The 23,042-nt window shown below is 53.6% G+C and overlaps 1 protein-coding gene and 1 non-coding gene across 4 annotated transcripts in view; both read left to right on the top strand.

The window, feature by feature from the left end:
* Positions 1-1,896: 1,896 nt before the first annotated feature.
* The window catches only part of FBXL18 (F-box and leucine rich repeat protein 18), a 59,641-nt gene continuing 38,495 nt past the window's right edge, over positions 1,897-23,042 (top strand). For 2 of the 3 annotated variants that reach the window (XM_077996123.1, XM_015133230.3), the window contains exons 1-3: positions 1,897-2,040; positions 14,373-14,591; positions 16,278-17,821. In XM_077996123.1, coding sequence (XP_077852249.1) covers positions 2,023-2,040; positions 14,373-14,591; positions 16,278-17,821 — 1,781 coding nt within the window. In that variant the 5' untranslated portion in view covers positions 1,897-2,022. Of the gene's footprint in view, positions 2,041-14,372; positions 14,592-15,948; positions 17,822-23,042 lie in introns of all 3 variants that reach the window. The other variant, XM_077996124.1, reaches the window with a different exon arrangement.
* Positions 21,095-21,193, top strand: MIR589 (microRNA mir-589). Its single transcript, NR_032632.1, has one exon. It is a non-coding gene; the product is annotated as a microRNA mir-589 (primary transcript).

Genomic DNA, 23,042 nt, shown 5'->3' with positions numbered 1-23,042 from the left:
TACAGGCGTGAGGCACTGCGCCTGGGCTTTTTTTTTTTTTTCTTTTTTTTTCGTCTTTTTTGTAGAAAGAAGTCTTGCTGTGTTGCCCAGGCTGGTCTCAAACCCATGGGACTCAAGTGATCCTCCTGCCTCAGCCTCCCAAGGTGCTAGGATTATAGGCGTGAGCCACTGTGCTTGGCCTCAAACCCAGTTCTTTTGATTTCAGAGAACGAACTTTCCCCAGGGATTTTTATTAGTAAAGTATTTTTATTTATTTATTTGTTGAGGAGACAAGAGTCTTGCTCTGTCATCCAGGCTGGAGTGCAGTGGCACAATCTCAGCTCACTGCAGCCTGGAACTCCTGGACTCAAGTGATCCTCCCGCCTCAATCTCCAGAAAATGTTTTGCAATTTTTATAGACGGCCTGGGGGTTCTTGCTGTGTTGCCCAGGCTGGTCTGGAACGACTGGCCTCAAGGGATCCTCCCGCTTAGGCCTGTTGAAGTGCTGGAATTACAGGCGTAAGCCATCCTGTCAGCTCTAAGTATGTATGTATGTATCTATGAATGTATGTAGGTACGTATGTTATGTATGTATTTTGAGACAGTCTCACTCTGTTGCTCAATCTGGAGTGCAGTGGCAAGATGTCTGCTACTGCAACCTCCATCTCCCGGGTTCAAGCGATTCTCCTGCCTCAGCCTCCCGAATAGCTGGGATTACAGGCGTGCGCCACCACGCCCAGCTAATTTTTGTATTTTTAGTAGAGACGGGTTTCGCCATGTTGGCTGGGCTGGTCTCAAACTCCTGACCTCAGGCGATCCGTCTGTCTCGGCCTCCCAAAGTGCTGGGGTTACCGGCATAAACCACCAAGCCCGGCCGGGTCTAATTATTATTATTATTATTATTATTATTATTTTTTTTTTGAGACGGAGTCTCGCTCTGTCGCCCAGCCCAGGCTGGAGTGCAGTGGCGCGATCTCGGCTCACTGCAAGCTCCGCCTCCCGGGTTCACGCCATTCTCCTGCCTCAGCCTCCCGAGTAGCTGGGACTACAGGCGCCCACAACCGCGCCCGGCTAATTTTTTGTAATTTTTTTTTAGTAGAGACGGGGTTTCACCGTGGTCTCGATCTCCTGACCTTGTGATCCGCCCGCCTCGGCCTCCCAAAGTGCTGGGATTACAGGCGTGAGCCACCGCGCCCGGCCTCGGGTCTAATTATTTTCAAACGCAAACTCTTAAGTGTGAGGGCGCTGGCCAGGCGCGGTGTCTCAAGCCTGTAATCCCAGCACTTTGGGAGGCCGAGACGGGCGGATCACGAGGTCAGGAGATCGAGACCATCCTGGCTAACACGGGTGAAGCCCCGTCTCTACTAAAAAAAAGTGTGAGGGCGCATACATTCATATTTACTTAGCAAATATGTATTGTCAGTGTCTATCACATTCCAGGGACAGTTTCAGGTATTGGGAAATCCTGTCCCTGCTTACAGTTTATTAGAGGAGGACCAAAAAAAAAAAAAAAAGATACAGTCGGTCAGATGGTGCAAAAATCTATGGAGAAACACATAGGATGAGAGGGAAGTTTCGGGGTGTATGTGAAGGTAGAGAGGAGGCGACGCTATTCCATGAGGTGTGCTCAGGACCTGTTGCTTTTGCACACGAAAGACAGTGGGAAGGGCAAATGCAAAAGCCTGCCGGGGGGAACGCGCTAGGCCGGCATCGGGAGGCCGGGTGGCTGGAAAAGAGCGTGCAGACGGCAGAGGGGGTCTAAGAACGAGCTCAGAAAAGAGGCAGAGGCCGTTGGAGCCCTTCCTGCCTCCCTTGCGCTCCAGCAGCTCCTCGGGTGGAGCCACATCCAACATGGCGGCCGCCTGCGGCCCGCCTGCGGGCGAACGGAAGTGCGTGTCGGCGGGCGCCGGAAGTGACGAGAGCCCGCTCCCTGCGGGGTCTCGGTTGAGCCGTGGACGCGCCGGCTTCGAGCATCCCTAGCCCGGCAGGTGGGAGGCCCCGGGGTTGCGGCTCCCGCTGCCGCGGCTCGGCACCGCCGGCGACATGGCCAGCTCCGGAGAGGTACTGTCCGCGCCTGTCTCCGCTCTGCTTCTGCTTCGGCGGCCTCGGTCCCCCTGGGTTCTTCCATCCCGACCCGGGTTCCCTTGCATCCTTTCTATCCCGACCCCTACCCCGCCCGTCCTTCCCATCCCGACCCTGGCCTTGCCCCTGCTCTCGTCTTTCCCGCAACCTGTCCCCAAGACTCCTACCCTGCCTCGGAAGGCACAAGCTGTCTCCCCTTTCGCTCGTCCATTCCTGATTGCCAGAGTTGCCCCCGTCTCTCCGTCCCCTGAGGGTCCAGGCTCCTCCGAGGCCCCTTTCTCAGTGCCCCGTTTCCTTGGCTGGGCCCCTGCAGCCCTGGGACATTCCCCCTCCGTGCCCACGTCCCACTCCATCTTCTATCTCTGGATGCTCAGTTTCAGCCCCAACCCACTTCTCTCTGGAGCCTGCTTGCTGAATGACGTGGGGGGCGGGTGATGGAGGAAAAGCCATTTCATCTGGGGGACTTACGATGTACCCTGGAATTCTTTCCCAACACTCCCCAAATCTGGGTCCGATGGAGAAGCCCGCCGCGTCCCTGTAAGGTGGCGCAAGGTATTGTCTCTGCAGACAGGGGTGTAGCGGGGACTCTAGACTCTGACTAGTGGCTTCCCGGTGATGCTTCCTGCCTATCTGTATGGACACCTAGGTTGGTATCTGTCACCTTTCAGGACTCAGATCGTTGGGTGCACTTCACAGATTTAGGAGCTTGCCTGGGTTCTAGGGAGCAGGAGTGAGAGGCTCAAGTGTCTTCCTCAGAGTGATGGGGCAGGGGTCTGTGGAGATGGCTGGGGTTCGCTGTGCCCACCGCCCCTCTTCATTTGAAGTGAATTTGGCCTAGAAATGACCCCAGTGGCTTCTTCATTGACACGGAACGGTATGTGGCCCAACTGCAGATTGATAAGATTGAAATGAAGATTCCAGTTAGAGTTAGCTGTTCGTGCTTGGCGTTAGGGAAGGAGGGTCCTGGTACCTTGGTCTTACAGAATTCCAGCTCAAAGGACCCTCTGTTCCTTTTGTTGTTTGTTTGTTTTTTGTTTTTGAGACAGAGTCTCACTCTGTCGCCCAGGCAGGCTGGAGTGCAGAGGTGCGATCTGCAACCTCTGCCTCCCCGGCTCAAGTGATTCTCCTGTCTCAGCCTCCCAAGTAGCTGGGACTACAAGCGTGCATCATAACACCTGGCTAATTTTTGTATTTTTAGTAGAGATGGGGTTTTGCCATGTTGGCCAGGCTGGTCTCAAACTCCTGACCTCAGGTGATCCACCCGCCTTGGCCTCCCAAAGTGTTGGGATTACAGGCATGAGTCACCGCACCCAGCTGGGCTCTGCTTTTTTTTGTTTGTTTGTTTGTTCCAGTAGCACTTCACATGGTTCAGTGCCTCTTTTTCTTTTTCTTTCTTTCTTTCTTTTTTTTTTTTTGAGACGGAGTCTTGCTCTGTTTCCTAGGCTGTCATGCAGTGGTGCAATCTCGGCTTACTGCAAGCTCTACCTCCCGGGTTCTTGCCATTCTCCTGCCTCAGCCTCCCGCGTAGCTGGGACTACAGGCACCCGCCACCACGCCCAGCTAATTTTTTGTATTTTTTTAGTAGAGACGGGGTTTCATCTTGTTAGCCAGGATGGTCTCAATCTCCTGACCTTGTGATTCACCTGCTTCGGCCTCCCAAAGTGCTGGGATTACAGGCGTGAGCCACCACGCCCGGCCTCAGTGCCTCTTTTTCTCGAGTATTAAAAATGATCCTGTCAGGGCATGGTGGCTTATGCCTGTAATTCTAGTACTTTGGGAGGCCAAGGTGGGCAGATTGCTTGAGCCCAGGAGTTGGAGACCAGTCTGGGGAACATGGAAACCCTGTCTTTACAAAAATTAGCTGGGCGCGGCAGCTCACGCCTGTAATCCCATCACTTTGGGAGGCCGAGCAGGCAGATCACGAGGTCAGGAGTTCGAGACCAGCCTGGCCAACATGGTGAAATCCCCATCTCTACCAAAAATACAAAAAAATTAGCCAGGTGTGGTGGCACATGCCTGCAGTCCCAGCTATCCGAGAGGCTGAGGCAGGAGAATCCCTTGAACCTGGGCAACGGAGGTTGCAGTAAGCTGAGATCATGCCACTGCACTCCAGCCTTGGTGACAGAGCGAGACTCCGTATCAAAACAAAACAAAACAAAAAAACAAAAATTAGCTGGGTGGGGTGGTGTGCACCTGTAGTCCTGGCTACTGGGGAGGTTGAGGTGGGAGGATTGCTTGAACCTGGGAGGTGGAGGTTGTACTGAGCCGAGATCATAGCGCTGTACTCCAGCCTGGGCAAAAGAGTAAAACTGTGTTCTCCCTAAAAATGAAAAAACCAAAAAAACCCTACAAAAACTCTCTGGCTAGGCATGGTGGCTCTTGCCTATAATCCCAGTGCTGTGGGAGGCCAAGATAGGAAGATTGCTTGAAGCCAGGAGTTCGAGACCAGCCTGAGCAACATAACAAGATCATCCCATTTCTACAAAAATTACAAAATTAGCCTGGTGTGGGGGCATGCGCCCGTAGTCTCATCTACTCGGGAGACTGAGGCAGGAGGATCACTTGAGCCCGGGAGGCCATGGTTGCAATGAGCTATGATTGTGCTACTGTACTCCCGCTTGGGAGACGGAGTGAAACCCTGTCTCAAAAAAAAAAAAAAAAAAGTAAATAAAAAATGCTCCCTGTTCAAAACGCTTTCCTGCAGTGGTGGGGAAATCATTACAGTTTGTCTGATGAGACTGGAAGGGGAGACCTGGTCAGCTGTGGAAGGCAGTGAGTTAAGTGTGCCTGGAGAGTACTGGGAGGGCTTCCCTGAGGAAGGAGCTTTTGAGCTGAAGTTTGAGAGTGTAGCAGTTTCCCTTGCTTGGTGGCATGTCTGGTCAACAGGACAGCTTGTGCATAGACTGGGTGGCAGCAGTGCTGTGTCTCAAGGGACGGCCTAGAAAATGCCAAATAGATAAGCAAAGCCCTAAGAAGAGGGGCACTGAAGAAAGAGTAAAGACCTTAACATCGTTTATCCCTTTAGATCACGCCTGCGATTGAACACTTTTCAAGTTTCTTGCTGTATTGCTTAGGCTGATCTCCAACTCCTGGGCTCAAGCTATCCTCCCACCTTGTCCTTCCAAAGTGCTGGGGTTATAGGTGTGAGCCACCGTACCTGGTCAGTTGGTGTTTGTTGTTGTTGAGACAGGGTCTTGCTGTGTCACCCAGGCTGGAGGGCAATGGCACAATCTTGGCTCATTGCAGCCTCTACCTCCCGGATTCAAGAGATTCTCCTGCCTCAGCCTCCCAAGTACCTGGGACGACAGGTGCTTGCCACCACGCTGGGCTAATTTGTGTATTTTTGTAGAGACGGGGTTTTACCACGCTGGCCAGGATGGTCTTGATCTCTTGATCTTGTAATCTGCCCGCCTTGGCCTCCCAAAGTGCTAGGATTACAGGCGTGAGCCACTGCGCCTGGCCAATGAACTCGTTTCTATACACTTGTCTAGTTTCAGTAGTTGTCAACACATGACCCATCTGGGTTCATCTCTGTCTCCCCTTCTCCCCCGACTCTTTCCCACCTCTCCTGTCCCTCATGGATTAGTTAAAGCACATCCCAGACATCTTACCAGCTGATTTGTGAATTCTGTGATTTCACTGGGTGCCTGAGTCATAAATAGGTTAGGGCCCATTCTTTATTTTTTTGTTTTTATTTATTTATTTATTTCTTTTAAGACGGAGTTTCACTCTTGTCGCCCAGGCTGGAGTGCAATGGCACAATCTTGGCTCACCACAACCTTTGCCTCCTGGGTTCAAGCGATTCTTCTGCCTCAGCCTCCCAAGTAGCTGGGACTACAGGCACGTGCCACCAAGCCCGGCTAATTTTTGTATTTTTAGTAGAGACGAGGTTTCACTATCTTGGCCAGGCTGGTCTCGAACTCCTGACCTCGTGATCCACCTGCCTCGGCCTCCCAAAGTGCTGGGATTACAGGCGTGAGCCACCGTTCCTGGCCCATTCTTTATTTTTATTTCTCTTTTTCTTTTTAAAATTTTTCGTAGAGATGGGGTGTCACTATGTTGCTCAGGCTGGTCTCAAACCCCTGACCTCAAGTGATCCTCCCACCGTGGCCTCCCAGATTGCTGGGATTATAGGTGTGAGCCCCTGCACCCAGCCCAGACTAGGGTTCTTTCTGGGAGGAGATGTTTTTTGGCAGGTAATAAGATTTTAGATCCTTTTTTTTTTTTTTTGAGATGGAGTCTCGCTCTGTCGCCCAGGCTGGAGTGCAGTGGCATGATCTTTGCTCACTGCAAGCTCCGCCTCTTGGGTTCACGCCATTTTCCTGGCTCAGTCTCCCAAGTAGCTGGGACTATAGGCGCCCACCACCACATCTGGCTAATTTTTTTTTTTTTTTTTTTTTTGAGACGGAGTTTCACTCTTGTTGCCCGGGCTGGAGTGCCATGGCACTATCTCAGCTCACTGCAGCCTCCTCCTCCCAGGTTCAAACGATTCTCCTGCCTCAGCCTCCTAAGTAGCTGGGATTACAGGCATGCGCCACCACGTCCACATTTGTATTTTTGTAAAAAAAATACAAATTTTTTTTGTATTTTTAGTAGAGATGGGGTTTGTCCACGTTGGTCAGGCCGGTCTCGAACTATTGACCTCAGGTGATCCGCCCGCCTTGGCCTCCCAAAGTGCTGACATTACAGGCATGAGCCACTGCACCCGACCCCTGGCCAATTTTTTTGTATTTTTAGTAGAGACGGGGTTTCACTGTGTTATCCAGGATGGTCTTGATCTCCTGACCTCGTGATCCACCTGCCTTGGCCTCCCAAAGTGCTGGGATTACAGGCGTGAGCCACCACACCCGGTCAAGATTTCAGATCTTTTTTTTTTTTTTTTTTTTTGAGACAGAGTCTCGCTCTGTCACCCAGGCTGGAGTGCAGTGGCACGATCTCGGCTCACTGCAAGCTCCGCCTCCCGGGTTCACGCTATTCTCCAGCCTCAGCCTCCCGAGTAGCTGGGACTACAGGCGCCCGCCACTGCGCCCGGCTAATTTTTTTCTATTTTTAGTAGAGACGGGGTTTCACCATGGTCTCGATCTCCTGACCTTGTGATCCGCCCGCCTCGGCCTTCCAAAGTGCTGGGATTACAGGCGTGAGCCACCGCGCCCGGCCAAGATTTCAGATCTTAATTTTGCTTAACTTTTGAAAAAAAACTAGGCTGGGCACAGATCACTTGAGCTCAGGAGTTTGAGACCAGCCTGGGCAACATGGCAAAACTCTGTCTCTACAAAAAAAGGGTTTTGAAAAAACTGAAATGTTACATATTCTGAAAAGTACATAAAACACAGAGTTTAGCGAATAGCTAAACTCTTTAAACCACTTTCAAGTTGTCATTATAGCCGATGGTTCCTAGTGTGCCTGGTAAGCACATTCCAGGGCCTGCCACTCACACCAGAATTGGAATTTCAGGAGACCCAGAAATGAGGTGCCTGGTCCGGACCTGTCTGGAAACTCCAGCTGCCCTTTCCTGGTGGTGGAGGGAAGGGAGGTTCTGGGCTTAGGAGCCCAGGCCCTGTGGCAGGCATTACTCGTCCTTTGACGTCTGGTCAGTTACCTAGATTTTATTTTTGGAGACAGGATATCGCTCTGTCGCCTAGGCTGGAGTGCAGTGGCGCGATCATGGCTCACTGCAGCCACCACTTCCCGGGTTCAGGTGATCCTCCCACCTCTGCCTCCTGAGTAGCCGGGACTGACTCTAGACACGTGCCGCCACGCCCAGCTAATTTTGTTTTTTGGGATGGAGTCTCCCTCTGTTGCCCAGGCTGGAGTGCAGTGGCGCGATCTCAGCTCACTGCAACCTCGACCTCCCAGGGTCAAGTGATTCTCCTGCCTCAGCCTCTTGAGTAGCTGGGACTACAGGTGCACATCACCAAGCCTGGCTAATTTTTGTATTTTTAGTAGAAATGGGGTTTCACCATTTTGGTCAGGCTGGTCTCGAACTCCTGACCTCGTGATCTGCCTGCTTTGGCCTCCCAAGGTGCTGGGATTACAGGCGTGAGCCACAGTGCCCGGCTGAACTAATTTTTTGTATTTTTTTGTAGAGACGAGGTTTTGCCACATTGCCCAGGCTGCAACTTGGGTTTTTATTTTTATTTTATTTTATTTTTTTATTTTTTTAAATTTTTATTTATTTATTTATTTTTTTGAGACAGAGTCTCGCTCTGTCGCCCAGGCTGGAGTGCGGTGGCGTGATCTCCGCTCACCACAAGCTCCGCCTCCTGGGTTCATGCCATTCTCCTGCCTCAGCCTCCCCAGAAACTGGGATCACAGGCGCCCGCCACCACGCCCGGCTAATTTTTTTTGTATTTTCAGTAGAGACGGGGTTTCACCGTGTTCGCCAGGATGGTCTCGATCTCCTGACCTCGTGATCCGCCTGCCTCGGCCTCCCAAAGCGCTGGGATTACAGGCGTGAGCCACCGCGCCCGGCCGGGTTTTTATTTTTATTCATTTATTTTTTTGAGACAGAATCTTACTCTTTCGCCCAGGCTGGAGTGCAGTGGTGTGATCTTGGCTCACTGCAACCTCCATCTCCTGGGTTCAAGCAATTCTCCTTGCCTCAGCCTCCCTAGTAGATGGGATTACAGGCGCCTGCCACCACGCCCAGCTAATTTTTGTATTTTTAGTCGAGATGGGGTTTCACCATGTTGGCCAGGCTGGTCTCGAACTCCTGACCTCAAGTGATCCGCCTGCCTCAACCTCCCAAAGTGCTGGAATTACAGGCATGAGCCACTGCACCCATTCTGCACCCTGGTTTTTGTTTCCTCTCTAGAGCTTGCCACCTTTTTTGGTGCAAGGTGCCTTAACAGAGTTGCGTCCAGAAGCCTAAGTTCCAGGGAAATGACTCAACTCACCTGCCCAGCAGCCGCCTCCTAGGGTCCTCTGGCCAGAGATGGAGAGTGGGCGTGGGGGCCCATTCGAGCTACTTCCTGGGCCAGCTTCTCTTGTCTGGGCATCACCCCTGAATGCCTGCCCCAGCAGGTTGGGTGCTGGCCCCACAGTTGCATTAGAGGTCTGGCCTGAGATGAAACTTCTTTGTTTTTTTTTTTTTTTTTTTTTTAGACGGAGTCTCGCTCTGTCGCCCAGGCTGGAGCGCAGTGGCGCGATCTTGGCTCACTGCAAACTCAGACTCCCGGGTTCAAGCGATTCTTCTGCCTCAGCCCCCCGAGTTGCTGGGATAGTTGCTGCAGACAGTAGCCCGCCGCCACGCCTGGCTAACTTTTGTATTTTTAGTAGAGATGGGGTTTTACCATATTGACCAGGCTGGTCTTGAACTCCTGACCTTGTAATCTGCCCACTTCGGCCTCCCAAAGTTCTGGGGATTACAGGCGTGAGCCACCGTGCCCAGCTGAAGCTTCTCTTTTATTTGGGGCACAGCATGTGGAAAAAATGATGCTGTGGCATTTGCTGGGGCTGGGTGGAGAGAGCTGGAACTGAATTCCCGACATGCTGTCTCTCCCTCTCTTTTTAAAAAAAATTATTGTGATTTCTATGTGGTTTTAAGAAAAATTCAGTATGATAGTGTAACTTTGGAATCCATATGATGCTGGAGTTTTTTTTTTTTTTTTTTTTTTTTTTTTTTTTTTTTTTTGAGACAGAGTCTCGCTCTGTCACCCAGGCTGGAGTGCAGTGGCACGATTATCGGCTCACTGCAACCTCTGCCTCCTGGGTTCAAGCAATTCTCATGTCTCAGCCTCCCAAGTAGCTGGGATGACAGGTGCCTGCCACCACGCCTGGCTAATTTTTGTATTTTTAGTAGAGACTGGGTTTCACCATGTTGCCCAGGCCTGTCTCGAAATCCTAACCTCAGGTGATCCACCCATCTCAGCCTCCGAAAGTGCTGGGATGACAGGTGTGAGCACAGCATTACAGCGCCTGGTCCAATGCTGGAGTTTTTAAGAGTATTTTGTCCTAAGTTCTCACTCTTACCACGTGAGCTCTGTGATGGCATTCTCATAAATCTGCAAATCGGGAATTGGGAGGGGTACAGTTCATTCCTTGATAAGGATTGTTCCTGGTTCTGATAAGGATTGTCCCTGGTTCTGATAAAGATTGTCCCTGGTTCTGATAAAGATTGTCTCCTATTCTGATATTGTCTCTAATTCTGATAAAGATTGTCTCTGGTTCTGGTAAAGATTGTCCCTGATTTGGGAGTCTGTCTTTTGGGGATGGGCCCCACAGGTCTGGGGTGGGTTCTAGGAATCTGATTTTTATTTATTTATCTTTTTTTTTTTTTTTTTGAGACAAGGTATCTCTCTCTGTCATCCAGGCTGGAGTACAGTGGCAAGATCCTAGCTCACTGCAGCCTCAACTTCCTGAGCTGAAGCGATCCTCCCACCTCAGCCTCTTGAGTAGCTGGGACAACAGACGCATGCCACTGTGTCCCACTAATTTTTTTTTTTTTTTTAGACTAAGTCTCGCTCTGTTGCCCAGGTTGAATGCAATGGCGTGATCTCGGCTCAAGGCAACCTCTACCTCCTGGGTTCAAGTAATTCTCCTGCTTCAGCCTCCTGAGTAGCTGGGATTATAGGCGCCTACTACCAGGCCCAGAGAATTTTTTTTTTTTTTTTTTTTTTTTTGAGACGGAGTCTCTCTTTGTCGCCCAGGCTGGAGTGCAGTGGCCGGATCTCAGCTCACTGCAAGCTCCGCCTCCCGGGTTTACGCCATTCTCCTGCCTCAGCCTCCCGAGTAGCTGGGACTACAGGCGCCCACCACCTCGCCCGGCTAGTTTTTTGTATTTTTTTTTTTTTTTTTGAGACGGAGTCTCACGCTGTTGCCCAGGCTGGAGTGCAGTGGCGCGATCTCGGCTCACTGCAAGCTCCGCCTCCTGGGTTCACGCCATTCTCCTGCCTCAGCCTCCTGAGTAGCTAGGACTACAGGCGCCCGCCACCGCGCCCGGCTAATTTTTTGTATTTTTAGTAGAGACGGGGTTTCACTGTGGTCTCGATCTCCTGACCTTGTGATCCGCCCACCTCGGCCTCCCAAAGTGCTGGGATTACAGGCTTGAGCCACCGCGCCCGGCCAGTTTTTTGTATTTTTAGTAGAGACGGGGTTTCACCATATTAGCCAGGATGGTCTCGATCTCCTGACCTCGTGATCCGCCCGTCTCGGCCTCCCAAAGTGCTGGGATTACAGGCTTGAGCCACCGCGCCCGGCCCAGATAATTTTTGTATTTTTTTCTTTCTGTTTTTTTTTTTTTTTTTTTTTTTTGAGACAGAGTCTTGCTCTGTCGCCCAGGCTGGAGTGCAGTGGCGCAATCTCGGCTCACTGCAAGCTCCGCCTCCCGGGTTCACGCCATTCTCCTGCCTCAGCCTCCTGAGTAGCTGGGACTACAGGCGCCCGCCACCGCGCCCGGCTAATTTTTTGTATTTTTAGTAGAAACGGGGTTTCACCGTGGTCTCGATCTCCTGACCTTGTGATCCGCCCGCCTCGGCCTCCCAAAGTGCTGGGATTACAGGCGTGAGCCACCACGCCGGCCTTTTTTTTTTTTTTTTTTTTTTTTTTGAGACGGAGACTCGCTCTGTCGCCCCGGGCTGGAGTACAGTGGCCGGATCTCAGCTCACTGCAAGCTCCGCCTCCCGGGTTCACGCTGCCTCAGCCTCCGGAGTAGCTGGGACTACAGGCGCCCGCCTAATTTTTTGTATTTTTTTTAGTAGAGACGGGGTTTCACCGTGTTAACCAGGATGGTCTCCATCTCCTGACCTCGCGATCCGCCCATCTTGGCCTCCCAAAGTGCTGGGATTACAGGCTTGAGCCACCGCGCCTGGCCCTCTTTCTTTTTTTTTGAGATGGAGTCTCGCTCTATCACCAGGCTGGAGTGCAGTGGCACTATCTTGGCTCACTGCAACGTCCACCTCCCGGGTTCAAGTGATTCTTCTGCCTTGACCTCCCGAGTAGCTTAAACTACAGGCATGCGCCACCACGCCTGGATAATTTTTGTGTTTTTAGTAGAGACAGGGTTTCACCATGTTGGCCAGGCTGGTCTCGAGAACTGACCTCGTGATCCGCCCACCTCAGCCTCCCAAAATGCTGGGATTACAGGCGTGAGCCACCACGCCCAGCCTGTCCTAATTTTTTTTTGAGACAGAGTGTTGCTGTGTCACCCAGGCTGGAGTACAGTGGTGCAATCTTGGCTCCCTGCAACCTCTGCCTCCCAGGTTCAAGTGATTCTCCTGCCTCAGCCTCCTGAGTAGCTGGGACTATAGGCGCCTGCCACCATGCCCAGGTAATTTTTGTATTTTTAGTACAGACGGGGTTTCACCATGTTGGCCAGGCTGGTCTCGATCTCTTGACCTTGTGATTTCCCCACCTTGGCCTCCCAAAGTGCTGGGATTGCAGGTGTGAGTCACTGTGCCCGGCCTTGTCTTGCTAATTATTAAAATATTAGGAGGCAAGGCAGAAGTAAGTTTCGAACCTCTGACCCTCATGACCCTCATGGGTGCTTACGGGCCATGTCCTTTGGTTTCCTTGTGGCTTTCTCTTTTGGAGGATGGAGGGTACTTCTTTGTTCCCAGGGAAGAACAGGTGGGACACATTTCAGGACACCCATCTAGGGCCTGGCGAGGGCTTAGCGGGATGGGAAGCCTGTCTGGAGAGGGTGAGAGGACGGTCACGGTCAGAGTTCCCAGGAAACCTCTGACACCTGCGTGGGGTGTGCAGCCAGGCTCTTCCTCCACAGCCTTCATGGTTGCCATGGCAGCAGCCAGGCTTTGCAAAACTCAGAGCTTCCATCCAGGCAAATATGTACAGGAATCAGGGGCAGGCTGGAGCCAGAGGGTCGTGTAGACACATTCCCTGGAAAAATGATGCAGTCGAGATGATCCCGGGCACTCTCTCCTCGGCATGGTCTTTACAGAGAGCAGCTGCTCTGAGAAGCTCCCCTTGGTAAAGCCTTCTGCCTTCCTTTGTCCCTGATTTGGGGACTTCATGTCTCATTATGTCCAGCTCTTCTCCCTCTTCATTGTATAAACCAAAAAGGCATCAGGCATTTTGACTCAGGCCCACATGAGGGAAGAACACCTTGTAATTTGCCAGATTTTAACTACAGCAATGCAAAAGGAAGTGTGCATGGCCAGGGGCGGGGCTCATGCCTGAAAGGCCAGCGTTTTGGAGGGCAGATCACTTGAGGCCAGGAGTTCAAGACCAGCCTGACCAACATGGCAAAACCCTGTCTTTACTAAAAACGCAAAAATTAGCTGGGCATGGTGGCATATGCCTTTAATCCCAGCTACTCAGGAGGCTGAGGCACGGAAATGTCTTGAACCTGCGAGGTGGAGTTTGTAGTGAACCAAGATCGTACCACTGCACTCCAGCCTGGGCCACAGAGTGAGACTCTGTCTCCAAAAAAAAAAAAAAAAAAAAAAAAGGCCGGGCATGGTGGCTCACACCTGTAATCCCAACACTTTGGGAGACTGAGGCGGACAAATCACTTGAGGTCAGAAGTTCGTGACCTGGTTGGCCAACATGGTGAAACCCTGTCTCTACTAAAAAGACAAAAATTAGCTGTGTGTGGTGGCAGTTGCCTGTAATCCCACTTGGGAGGCTGAGGCAGGAGAATTGCTTCAACCTGGGAGGTGGAGGTTGCAGTGAACTAAGATTGTATCACTGCACTCCACCCTGGGCGACAAAGCAAGACCTTGTCTCAAAAAAAAAAAAAAGGAAAAAGAAGAGGCCGGGCATGGTGGCTCACACCTGTGATCCCAGCACTTCGGGAGGCCTAGGAGTTCAAGACCAGCCTGGGCAGCATAGCAAGACCCTGTCTCTATTATAACAAAACACCCTTTGGGAGGCCAAGGCAGGCGGATCACTTGCCCAGGAGTTTGAGATCAGCCTGAGCAACATAGGGAAACCCCGTCTCTACAATAAAACAAAAAAATTAGCTGGACAAAGTGGTCTCAGCTACTCGGGAGGCTGAAGCAGGAGAATCACTGAAGCCTGGGAGGTGGAGGTTGCAGTGAGCTGAGATCATGCCATTGCACTCCAGCCTGGGCAATAAGAGTGAAACTTCCGTCTCACAAAATAAATAAATAAATAAAGACATAATGATCTTTTTTCTAATCTTTCATTTTTGAAGGGAGACCCTGGCTTACAGCTCTATAATTGGGGTTTTGAAGGATTTTGAATTCTTTGTTATGCAGTTGAGATTTTTAGTAAAAGCACTTTCTTTCCCATGGATAAGAGCTTCTCTTTGCTCCTCTCCCTAGCTGCAGGCTGGGCTGACAGCCATCCTTGGGGATCCTGTGGGAATTTGGTGTCCCCCTTATTTTCAGGACATATCCAATGATGATGATGACATGCACCCTGCAGCAGCCGGGATGGCGGACGGGGTCCACCTCCTGGGGTTCTCTGATGAGATTCTCCTTCACATCCTGAGTCACGTCCCCAGCACAGACCTGATTCTGAACGTCCGGCGTACCTGTCGGAAGCTCGCAGCCTTGTGCCTTGATAAGAGCCTCATCCACACCGTGTTGCTGCAAAAGGACTATCAGGTGAGTAGGCGTGGGGGCAGGAGATAAGAAACAAGCTAGATCTCAGTCTTTGAGGACTGGGCACAGCCCTGCAGTGGAACCCTGTGTGCTGATGGAAAGGTGGCAGTCACTCCAAGTCCTGACTGGCGCTGTCTGCAGGATGCATTGAGGGACAGAAGCAAGGGGCAGAAAAGTGTGGGTGGTATGCCGCCTGGGGAGAAGGGCGCAGATGTATGTGTACCTCGTTCTGGGAGGGAACCTAGGGCCTTGGGAGTCGGGGAGAGGGGTTGGAGACTTGCTTTCTGGTGGATCCCTAGGAGTGGAATTGCTGGGTCACAGGAGAGGTGTTGGATGTTTCTTGTAAAGTTAAATATGCAGCTCTCCAGTGGTGCAGTGGGAGGTCACCATTTTACACCCCCCCAGCAGGATGCGGGAGTTCCAGTTGCTTTTTTTCTTGAGACGGAGTCTCCTTCTGTTGCCCAGGCTGGAGTGCAGTGGCGTGACCTCGGCTCACTGCAAACTCTGCCTCCCGGGTTCACGCCATTCTCCTGCCTCAGCCTCCTGAGTAGCTGGGACTACAGGCTCCCGCCACCACGCTTGGCTAATTTTTCTTTTTTTTTTTTTTTGAGACGGAGTCTTGGTCTGTCGCCCAGGCTGGAGTGCAGTGGCCGGATCTCGGCTCACTGCAAGCTCTGCCTCCTGGGTTTACGTCATTCTCCTGCCTCAGCCTCCTGAGTAGCTGAGACTACAGGCGCCCGCCACCTCACCTGGCTAGTTTTTTTGTATTTTTTAGTAGAGACAGGGTTTTACCATGTTAGCCAGTATGGTCTCGATCTCCTTACCTTGTGATCCGCCTATCTTGGCCTCCCAAAGTGCTGGGATTACAGGCTTGAGCCACTGTGCCCGGTCCAGGCTAATTTTTTGTATTTTTAGTAGAGACAGTATTTCACTGTGGTCTCAGTCTCCTGACCTTGTGATCCGCCTGCCTCAGCCTCCCAAGGTGCTGGGATTACAGGCGTGAGCCACCGTGCCTGGCCTGCTTTTTTCTTTTTTTTTCTTTTTTTTGAGACGGAGTCTTGCACTGTTGCCCAGGCTGGAGTGCAGTGGCACGATCTCGGCTCACTGCAAACTCCGCCTCCTGGGTTCACGCCATTTTCCTGCCTCAGCCTCCCAAGTAGCTGGGACTACAGGTGTCCACCACCACACCCGGTTAGTTTTTATATTTTTAGTAGAGACAGGGTTTCACCATGTTGGCCAGACTGGTCTTGTACTCCTGACCTCAGGTGATCCGCCTGCCTCCGCCTCTCAAAGTGCTGGGATTACCGGTGTGAGCCACCATGCCCGGCCTCTCTCTGCTAATTTTTTGTACTTTTAATAGTGTTAGCCAGGATAGTCTCGATCTCCTGACCTGGTGATCTCTCCGCCTCCACCTCCCAAAGTGCTGTGATTACAGGCGTGAGCCACCGTGCCCGCTTACCAAACCATTTTCTACCATGGCTGCACCCCTCTACCAGTCCCACTTAGCTGGGTACTCTCGACTCTTGGCTCCAGGTCAGTGTGCGGGCAGGTAGACAGGGAGAGGTGGGGAGCTTCCCTCCCGGTGGAGCCGCTGCACTAGGGGGAGTGTGCGCACTGAGGATTGGAGACCCCTAGGTGCCTTCAGCCCTTTCCTTCCTCTCCCTGCCCTGCCCTGCCCCTGTCCCGCAGGCGAGCGAGGACAAGGTGAGGCAGCTGGTGAAGGAGATCGGCCGGGAGATCCAGCAGCTGAGCATGGCTGGCTGCTACTGGCTGCCTGGCTCCACCGTGGAACACGTGGCCCGCTGCCGCAGCCTGGTGAAGGTGAACCTCTCGGGCTGCCACCTCACCTCCCTGCGCCTCTCCAAGATGCTCTCGGCCCTGCAGCACCTGCGCTCGCTGGCCATCGACGTGAGCCCCGGCTTCGACGCCAGCCAGCTGAGCAGTGAGTGCAAGGCCACGCTGAGCCGCGTGCGGGAGCTCAAGCAGACGCTGTTCACGCCCTCGTACGGCGTGGTGCCCTGCTGCACCAGCCTGGAGAAGCTACTGCTCTACTTCGAGATTCTGGACCGCACACGCGAGGGCGCCATCCTCTCGGGCCAGCTCATGGTGGGCCAGAGCAACGTGCCGCACTACCAGAACCTACGGGTCTTCTATGCGCGCCTGGCCCCCGGCTACATCAACCAGGAGGTGGTGCGGCTCTACCTGGCTGTGCTTAGTGACCGCACGCCTCAGAACCTCCACGCCTTCCTCATCTCCGTCCCCGGCAGCTTCGCGGAGAGCGGAGCCACCAAGAACCTCCTGGACTCCATGGCGCGCAACGTCGCGCTGGATGCCCTGCAGCTGCCCAAGTCCTGGCTGAACGGCTCTTCCCTCCTGCAGCACATGAAATTCAACAACCCATTCTACTTCAGCTTCAGTCGCTGCACCCTGTCGGGCGGCCATCTGATCCAGCAGGTCATCAACGGCGGGAAGGACCTGCGGAGCCTGGCCAGCCTGAACCTCAGCGGCTGCGTCCACTGCCTGTCCCCAGACTCGCTGCTCCGCAAGGCGGAGGACGACATCGACAGCAGCATCCTGGAGACGCTGGTGGCGTCCTGCTGCAACCTGCGCCACCTGAACCTCTCGGCTGCCCACCACCACAGCTCGGAGGGCCTGGGCCGCCACCTCTGCCAGCTCCTGGCCCGGCTGCGTCACCTGCGCTCCCTCTCCCTGCCTGTCTGCTCCGTCGCCGACTCCGCGCCGCGCGCCGACCGTGCGCCCGCCCAGCCGGCCATGCACGCAGTGCCGCGTGGCTTTGGCAAGAAAGTGCGCGTGGGCGTGCAGTCCTGTCCTAGCCCCTTCTCCGGCCAGGCGGGCCCCCAGCCTTCCTCCGTGTTCTGGTCTCTGCTGAAGAACCTGCCCTTCCTGGAACACCTCGAACTGATCGGGTCCAACTTCTCCTCCGCCATGCCACGCAACGAGCCCGCCATCCGCAACTCGCTCCCGCCCTGCAGCCGCGCGCAGAGCGTCGGGGACTCGGAGGTGGCCGCCATTGGCCAGCTGGCCTTCCTGCGGCACCTGACGCTCGCACAGCTGCCCAGCGTCCTTACGGGCTCCGGGCTGGTCAGTATCGGCCTGCAGTGCCAGCAGTTGCGGTCCCTGTCGCTGGCCAACCTGGGCATGATGGGGAAGGTGGTGTACATGCCCGCGCTCTCAGACATGTTGAAGCACTGCAAGCGGCTGAGGGACCTCAGGTGAGGGGGCCGCGGGGACCTCCCGGGCCTCTGCTGGAGGCTGGCGGAGGGAAGTGGGGCGTTTGCGTGGAGGTCGCAGGCAGCGCTGCCGCAGGCCTGCCTTCCAGGAGCCCAGAGGCTGGGGCGGGGCTTCGCCGCGTGCCACGTCGGTCTCAGGGGGCTCGGGGGAGAGCGGCATCTGGAGGAGCCGGGGGTACAGGAGGCGGATGTCTGAGCTTAGCATCCTTACTCCTGATCGTGTTTGAGTGATTGCCCGGCCCTATTGTGAGTCATCCTGTGTAGTCTTCTCACGAGCCTGCCAGGTGCGTTATTGTTGCCACTCGGCAGAGCTAGTAGGTGGGAGAGTCAGGATTCGAACCCAGGTCTTTCTCACCTGACTTTGCAATGCAATTCCTTTTTTTTTTTTTAAATTTAACTTTTATTTATTTATTTATTTTTGAGATAGGGTCTTGCTCTGTTATCCAAGCTGGAGTGCAGTGGCGCCATGATAGCTCACTGCAGCCTCAACCTCCTGGGCTCAATTAATCCTGCTGTCTCAGCCTCCCGAGTAGCTGGGACTACAGGCATATGCCATCATGCCTGGCTATATATATATATTTTTAAAATTTTGTAGAGACAAGGTCTCACTATGTTGCCCAGACTTTTCTCGAACTCCTGAGCTCAAGCAATCCTCACCTTGGCCTCCCAAAGTGCTGGTGCTGGGATTGCAGGTGTGAGCCACTGCACTTGGCCTCTATCTTTGCTTTTTTTTTTTTTTTTGAGACAGAGTCTCACTCTATACACCCAGGCTGGAGTGCAGTGGCGCGATCTTGGTTCACTGCAACCCCTGCCCCCTGGGTTCAAGCGATTCTCCCACCTCAGCCTCCCGAGCAGCTGGGACTACAGGTGTGCACCACTACACCTGGCTAATTTTTTTGTATTTTTAGTAGAGACGGGGTTTCGCCGGGTTGGCCAGGCTGGTCTCGAACTCCTGACCTCAGGTGATCCGCCTGCCTTGGCCTCCCAAAGTTCTGGGATTACAAGGCATAAGTCACCACGCCTGGCAAGGCAGATGCTTTCTGGGTCAGTAAGCACCATGTGAAGAAACCCCAGAGACTTGGAAATTGTGCCTTGGACCCTCTGAACCGACTGCCAGAGAGCATCAAGTGGAGGATCTCTTGAGCCCAGGAGTTCGAGGCCAGCCTGGGCAACATTGCCAGACCCCCAACTCTATAAAAAATAAAAAGATTTCGCAGGGTGTGGTGGTGCATGCCTGTAGTCCCAGCTACTCAGGCAGCTGAGGTGGGAGATCGCCTGAGCCTGGGAGGTTGGGTTGAGGCTGCGGTGAGCTGTGATTGTGCCACTGCATTCCAGTCTGGGAAACAGAGCAAGACTCTGTCTGTCAAAAAAAGAAAAGAAAAGAAAATTACCCGAAAGGTAGTGAAGGCCTTGAGCCTCAGTACTACAAGGGACTAGGTGGGGGAGAAAGTGGAGGCAGGACTTAGATGAGTGAGTTGGTGTCTCTGTGATTCCTTAGCTGGTGGGGTGGGTGGTGGGTACATGAAGTCATGCTCCAGCCTAAGGGGCACGTGGGCACATGTCATTCTCCCCAGAATAGTTAGCATTCACTTTGTGCCTTTGCTGAGAGCCATGCACTGAGCCCATCTTCCCTGCCATAATTTGCTGAGGTTGCAGCCTTGATCATTCCTGTTTCCCAGATGGGGCTGTGGGAGCTCAGGGGGAGTTGAGTCTCTCGCAAACACCAGAGCTTGACCTTGGCCCTGGAGCCATGCAGAGTAGAGATAAGGGGCCTCTTGTAAATCTCCACTGTCCCGCAGAAGGCATGGCAGGAAGTGGCCGGGTCTGCTGGGGAGCAGCAGAGCTGGAGGCTCACACCCTGGAGCCTTCCAGGGCCCTGCAGCCAGCTGGGCGCCGCCCTCCCTCTCGGCCTGCTCCCGCTGCAGACCTCTTAGGGTTGGGTTGAGAAGCCCAGGATGAAACCCAGGACTCCAAATGGCAGAGCAGATTGCTAGAAGCCTCTGTATTTCCTGTCTGATGGAGGCACCAGGCCCTAGATCGGCCCCTTTGCTAGAAGCCTCTGTATTTCCTGTCTGGTGGAGGCACCAGGCCCTGGATCGGCCGCTTTGATTCTGAGCTTGAGCCAGTGCAGGGCTCCGTGCTTGGGGAGCGGGGTGGTTATTCATGCTCTGACCCAGGCATCCTGGAGACCGTTGCTTTGAGAACCAGACTGGTGACTTTTCAGAATCTCCCTGCTTTAGAAATTTGACTCAAAATACATGTAAATTTTGGACTTTCCCCACTTTTTTTTTTTTTTTTTCTTTAAATGGTCTCATTCTGCCTCCCAGGCTGGTGTGCAGTGGCATGATCACAGCTCACTGCAGCCTCGACCTCCTCTGGCTCAGGTGATCCTCCCACTTCAGCCTCCCGAATAGCTGGGACTACAGACACACACGACCATGCCCGGCTATTTTTTTTGTATTTTTGTAGATATGGGGTCTTGCTATGTTGCCCGGGCTGGTCTTGAATTCCTGGGCTCAAGTGATCCTCCTGCCTGGGCTGCCCAGAGGGCCGGGATCACAGGTGTGAGCCACCGTGCCCGGTCCAGAGGGCCTGTTAAGGGCCTCCTAGTTGATGGGCCTAAGCCAAGCCCTGAGTCCAGGCTGAGGTCTGGCCTGGGAGAGTTGCTTTGGCGTCCTCAGCTCATAGGTGGCCTTTAGCTGTGGAAACAGGCGAGCCCATGGATTGGGCTGGGGCACACGTGGCAAGGATTGGCCAGGAAGAGGAAAAAGAATGTGGAAGGGAGACCGAGCAGAGGCTGTCAGCAAGGGAGGCACTGGCTGGAGGGAGGGGTGTTCCAGAAGCAAGAGGCAGAAGTGATGGCCGCTGCCGTGGGTGGAGGGGACCTTTGGGCTCATGTGACGTTTGCCAGGTGCTTTTCCCGGGTGTACAGGTCTTGACCCCTTTGATATTCTCAACAACCTATGAGTGTCAACGCAGTTGTACCCGCTTTATGGATGAAGAAAGGAAGGCCCAGAGAGTGCACGAACTTGCCCAGGTCACACGGCTGCTTTCTCCAGCCTCCTGGGGTGAGGGGGATTTCATGGTCCCCGATGGCCCCCAGGGTCTGGGACGGGATCCCCGGGGCCAAGGGCCTTCCTCAGGAGCAGGGCCATGGAGGCAGCGTGGAGAGGCCCGCGGGCCCCAGGGTCAGTGGGTTGTATGGGCCAGCCTAAGAGCCTGACCCTGCTCATAATGCCATCTCCGTGCACAAACTCCAGCCTGTGCCCAGCAGCCCCTGAGAACCACGTCTGCTCTGAGCTGGGTACTGCCTGTTCAGAACAGACGCTGCTTCCCAGACGCTGCCAGCTGGCCCCGTTCCTCTGGATTCCTGCCTTCTGCGGCAAGGGAGCCCAGGGATGCTGCAGTGAAAGGAGCAGGTGGCACTCGCTTGCCCGTGGGCAGGAGCTGTGCAGAGGAAACGGCGCTGGGACCCCTGGAGGCTGGCACGGTGCTGCGAGGCTGCATCCTGGGGCGGCCGGAGTCTCTTTAGTGGCAGAGCTTGGAATCCCAGGCCAGCTGGCTGCTGCCACTGGCAGCACCCACACCATGACCCCCAGCTTTGTGCCTGCTGGGGCTCCTGGCAGAGAGGAGGTGGTGCAGGAAGGAGTCGCTCTGGCTGGAGCTTGGACACACCTCAGTAGTAAGGGGATTACAAATTGGACAGAAAAGGCACCTTCTTTCCCCAGACCAACTCAGCCCTGCTTGGGGTGGAGGGTGGGGGAGCATGTTACCCTGAGTCACCCGGGCTGCTGTGATCGGGACCAGGGCAGCATCTAGGCAGAAGTGGACCATCCTTTTCAGAGCCAGGCCCTGGAGCCACCCCAGGGACACCTCAGAGGCCTGGTTGCTGCTCTCACAGCCCGTGTGGTGGGTGGCCAGCTGGGAGCCCTTGCACTGTGAGCTCAGCGCCTTTCATGCCCACAGAGTCACCAGGAGACCCAGGTGCCCCCTTGGGGAGCAGGATGGGGAGGCTGGATCCTCACTCAAAGGTGAGGCCTGGCACAGTGGGAGCCTTTTCCTCATCCCCATCCTCCCTGCAGATGCTGCTGGTCACTCGAGTCAGGTCAGCTCTGCCACGGTCCTGGGTGCCATGCCCTCGGTGGCGTGCCATGGGAGCCTGGGAAGCTTTAGGCGTGCCAGGCCCCTTGCCTGACCAGTCACTCCCATGGGCCTGCCATGTCCTGAACACCTGTGACAGGTGACTTCCTCCGGGGCGGAAGAATGTGGATGTGGTTATCTAGTGGAAAAAAGTTTTTTTTCATGCTCTGCCGACTTGGTTTTTAACCCCTGAGGCTCGAGTCGCCCTGGGGCGGGTAGTGCGGATCCACATCGCCACCTAGTGACCACACGACAGCAGCCGTCCTTGCCTGACGCCCTGTTTCCATCTCCTGCTGTCTGGAGCCTCCTGCTTTTGCTTTGGAGAGAAATCCAGAGGTGACTTTGCAGCTCAGCAGATGCGGCGCCTGCACCATCTTTTTTACCCCTCCCGGTTTCCCACCTTCAGGTCTGCAAAGGGATGTTCACTTTAGGATTTTTTTAGGGAGAGGTGGTATTTAAAATACATTTTAATGAAAACACTTTATTACTATCTTTAAATAAAAACAATTTGAATAGCTTAACCAAACAAATTTAGAAAAATAAAGACAATTTGGACGTTTTATTATTTATTTAATTTTATTTATTTATTTTTTGTGTGAGACAGAGTCTCGCTCTGTCACCCAGGCTGAAGTGCAATGGCGCGATCTCAGCTCACTGCAACATCTGCCTCCCAGGTTCAAGCAGTTCTCCTGCCTTAGCCTCCCTGGTAGCTGGGATAACGGGCATGCCCCACCACGCCCAGCTAATTTTGTTTTTTTGTGTTTTTTTTGAGATGGAGTTTCACTCTTGTTGCCCAGGCTGGAGTGCAATGGTGCTATCTCGGCTCACTGCAACCTCCGCCTCCCGGGTTCAAGCGATTCTCCTGCCTCACCCTCCCGAGTAGCTGTGATTACAGGTGTGTGCCACCATGAGCAGCTAATTTTGTGTTTTTAGTAGAGATGGGGTTTTTCCATGTTGGTCAGGCTGGTCTCAAACTCCCGACCTCAGGTGATCCGCCCTCCTTTGCCTCCCAAAGTGCTGGGATTACAGACATGAGCCACCGCACCTGGCCCACCTGGCTAAT

The sequence above is a fragment of the Macaca mulatta genome, chromosome 3 (genome assembly GCF_049350105.2).
Source record: "Macaca mulatta isolate MMU2019108-1 chromosome 3, T2T-MMU8v2.0, whole genome shotgun sequence".
NCBI classification, from domain to species: Eukaryota; Metazoa; Chordata; class Mammalia; order Primates; family Cercopithecidae; genus Macaca; species Macaca mulatta.
This window is presented reverse-complemented; position numbering and strand designations above follow the sequence as displayed.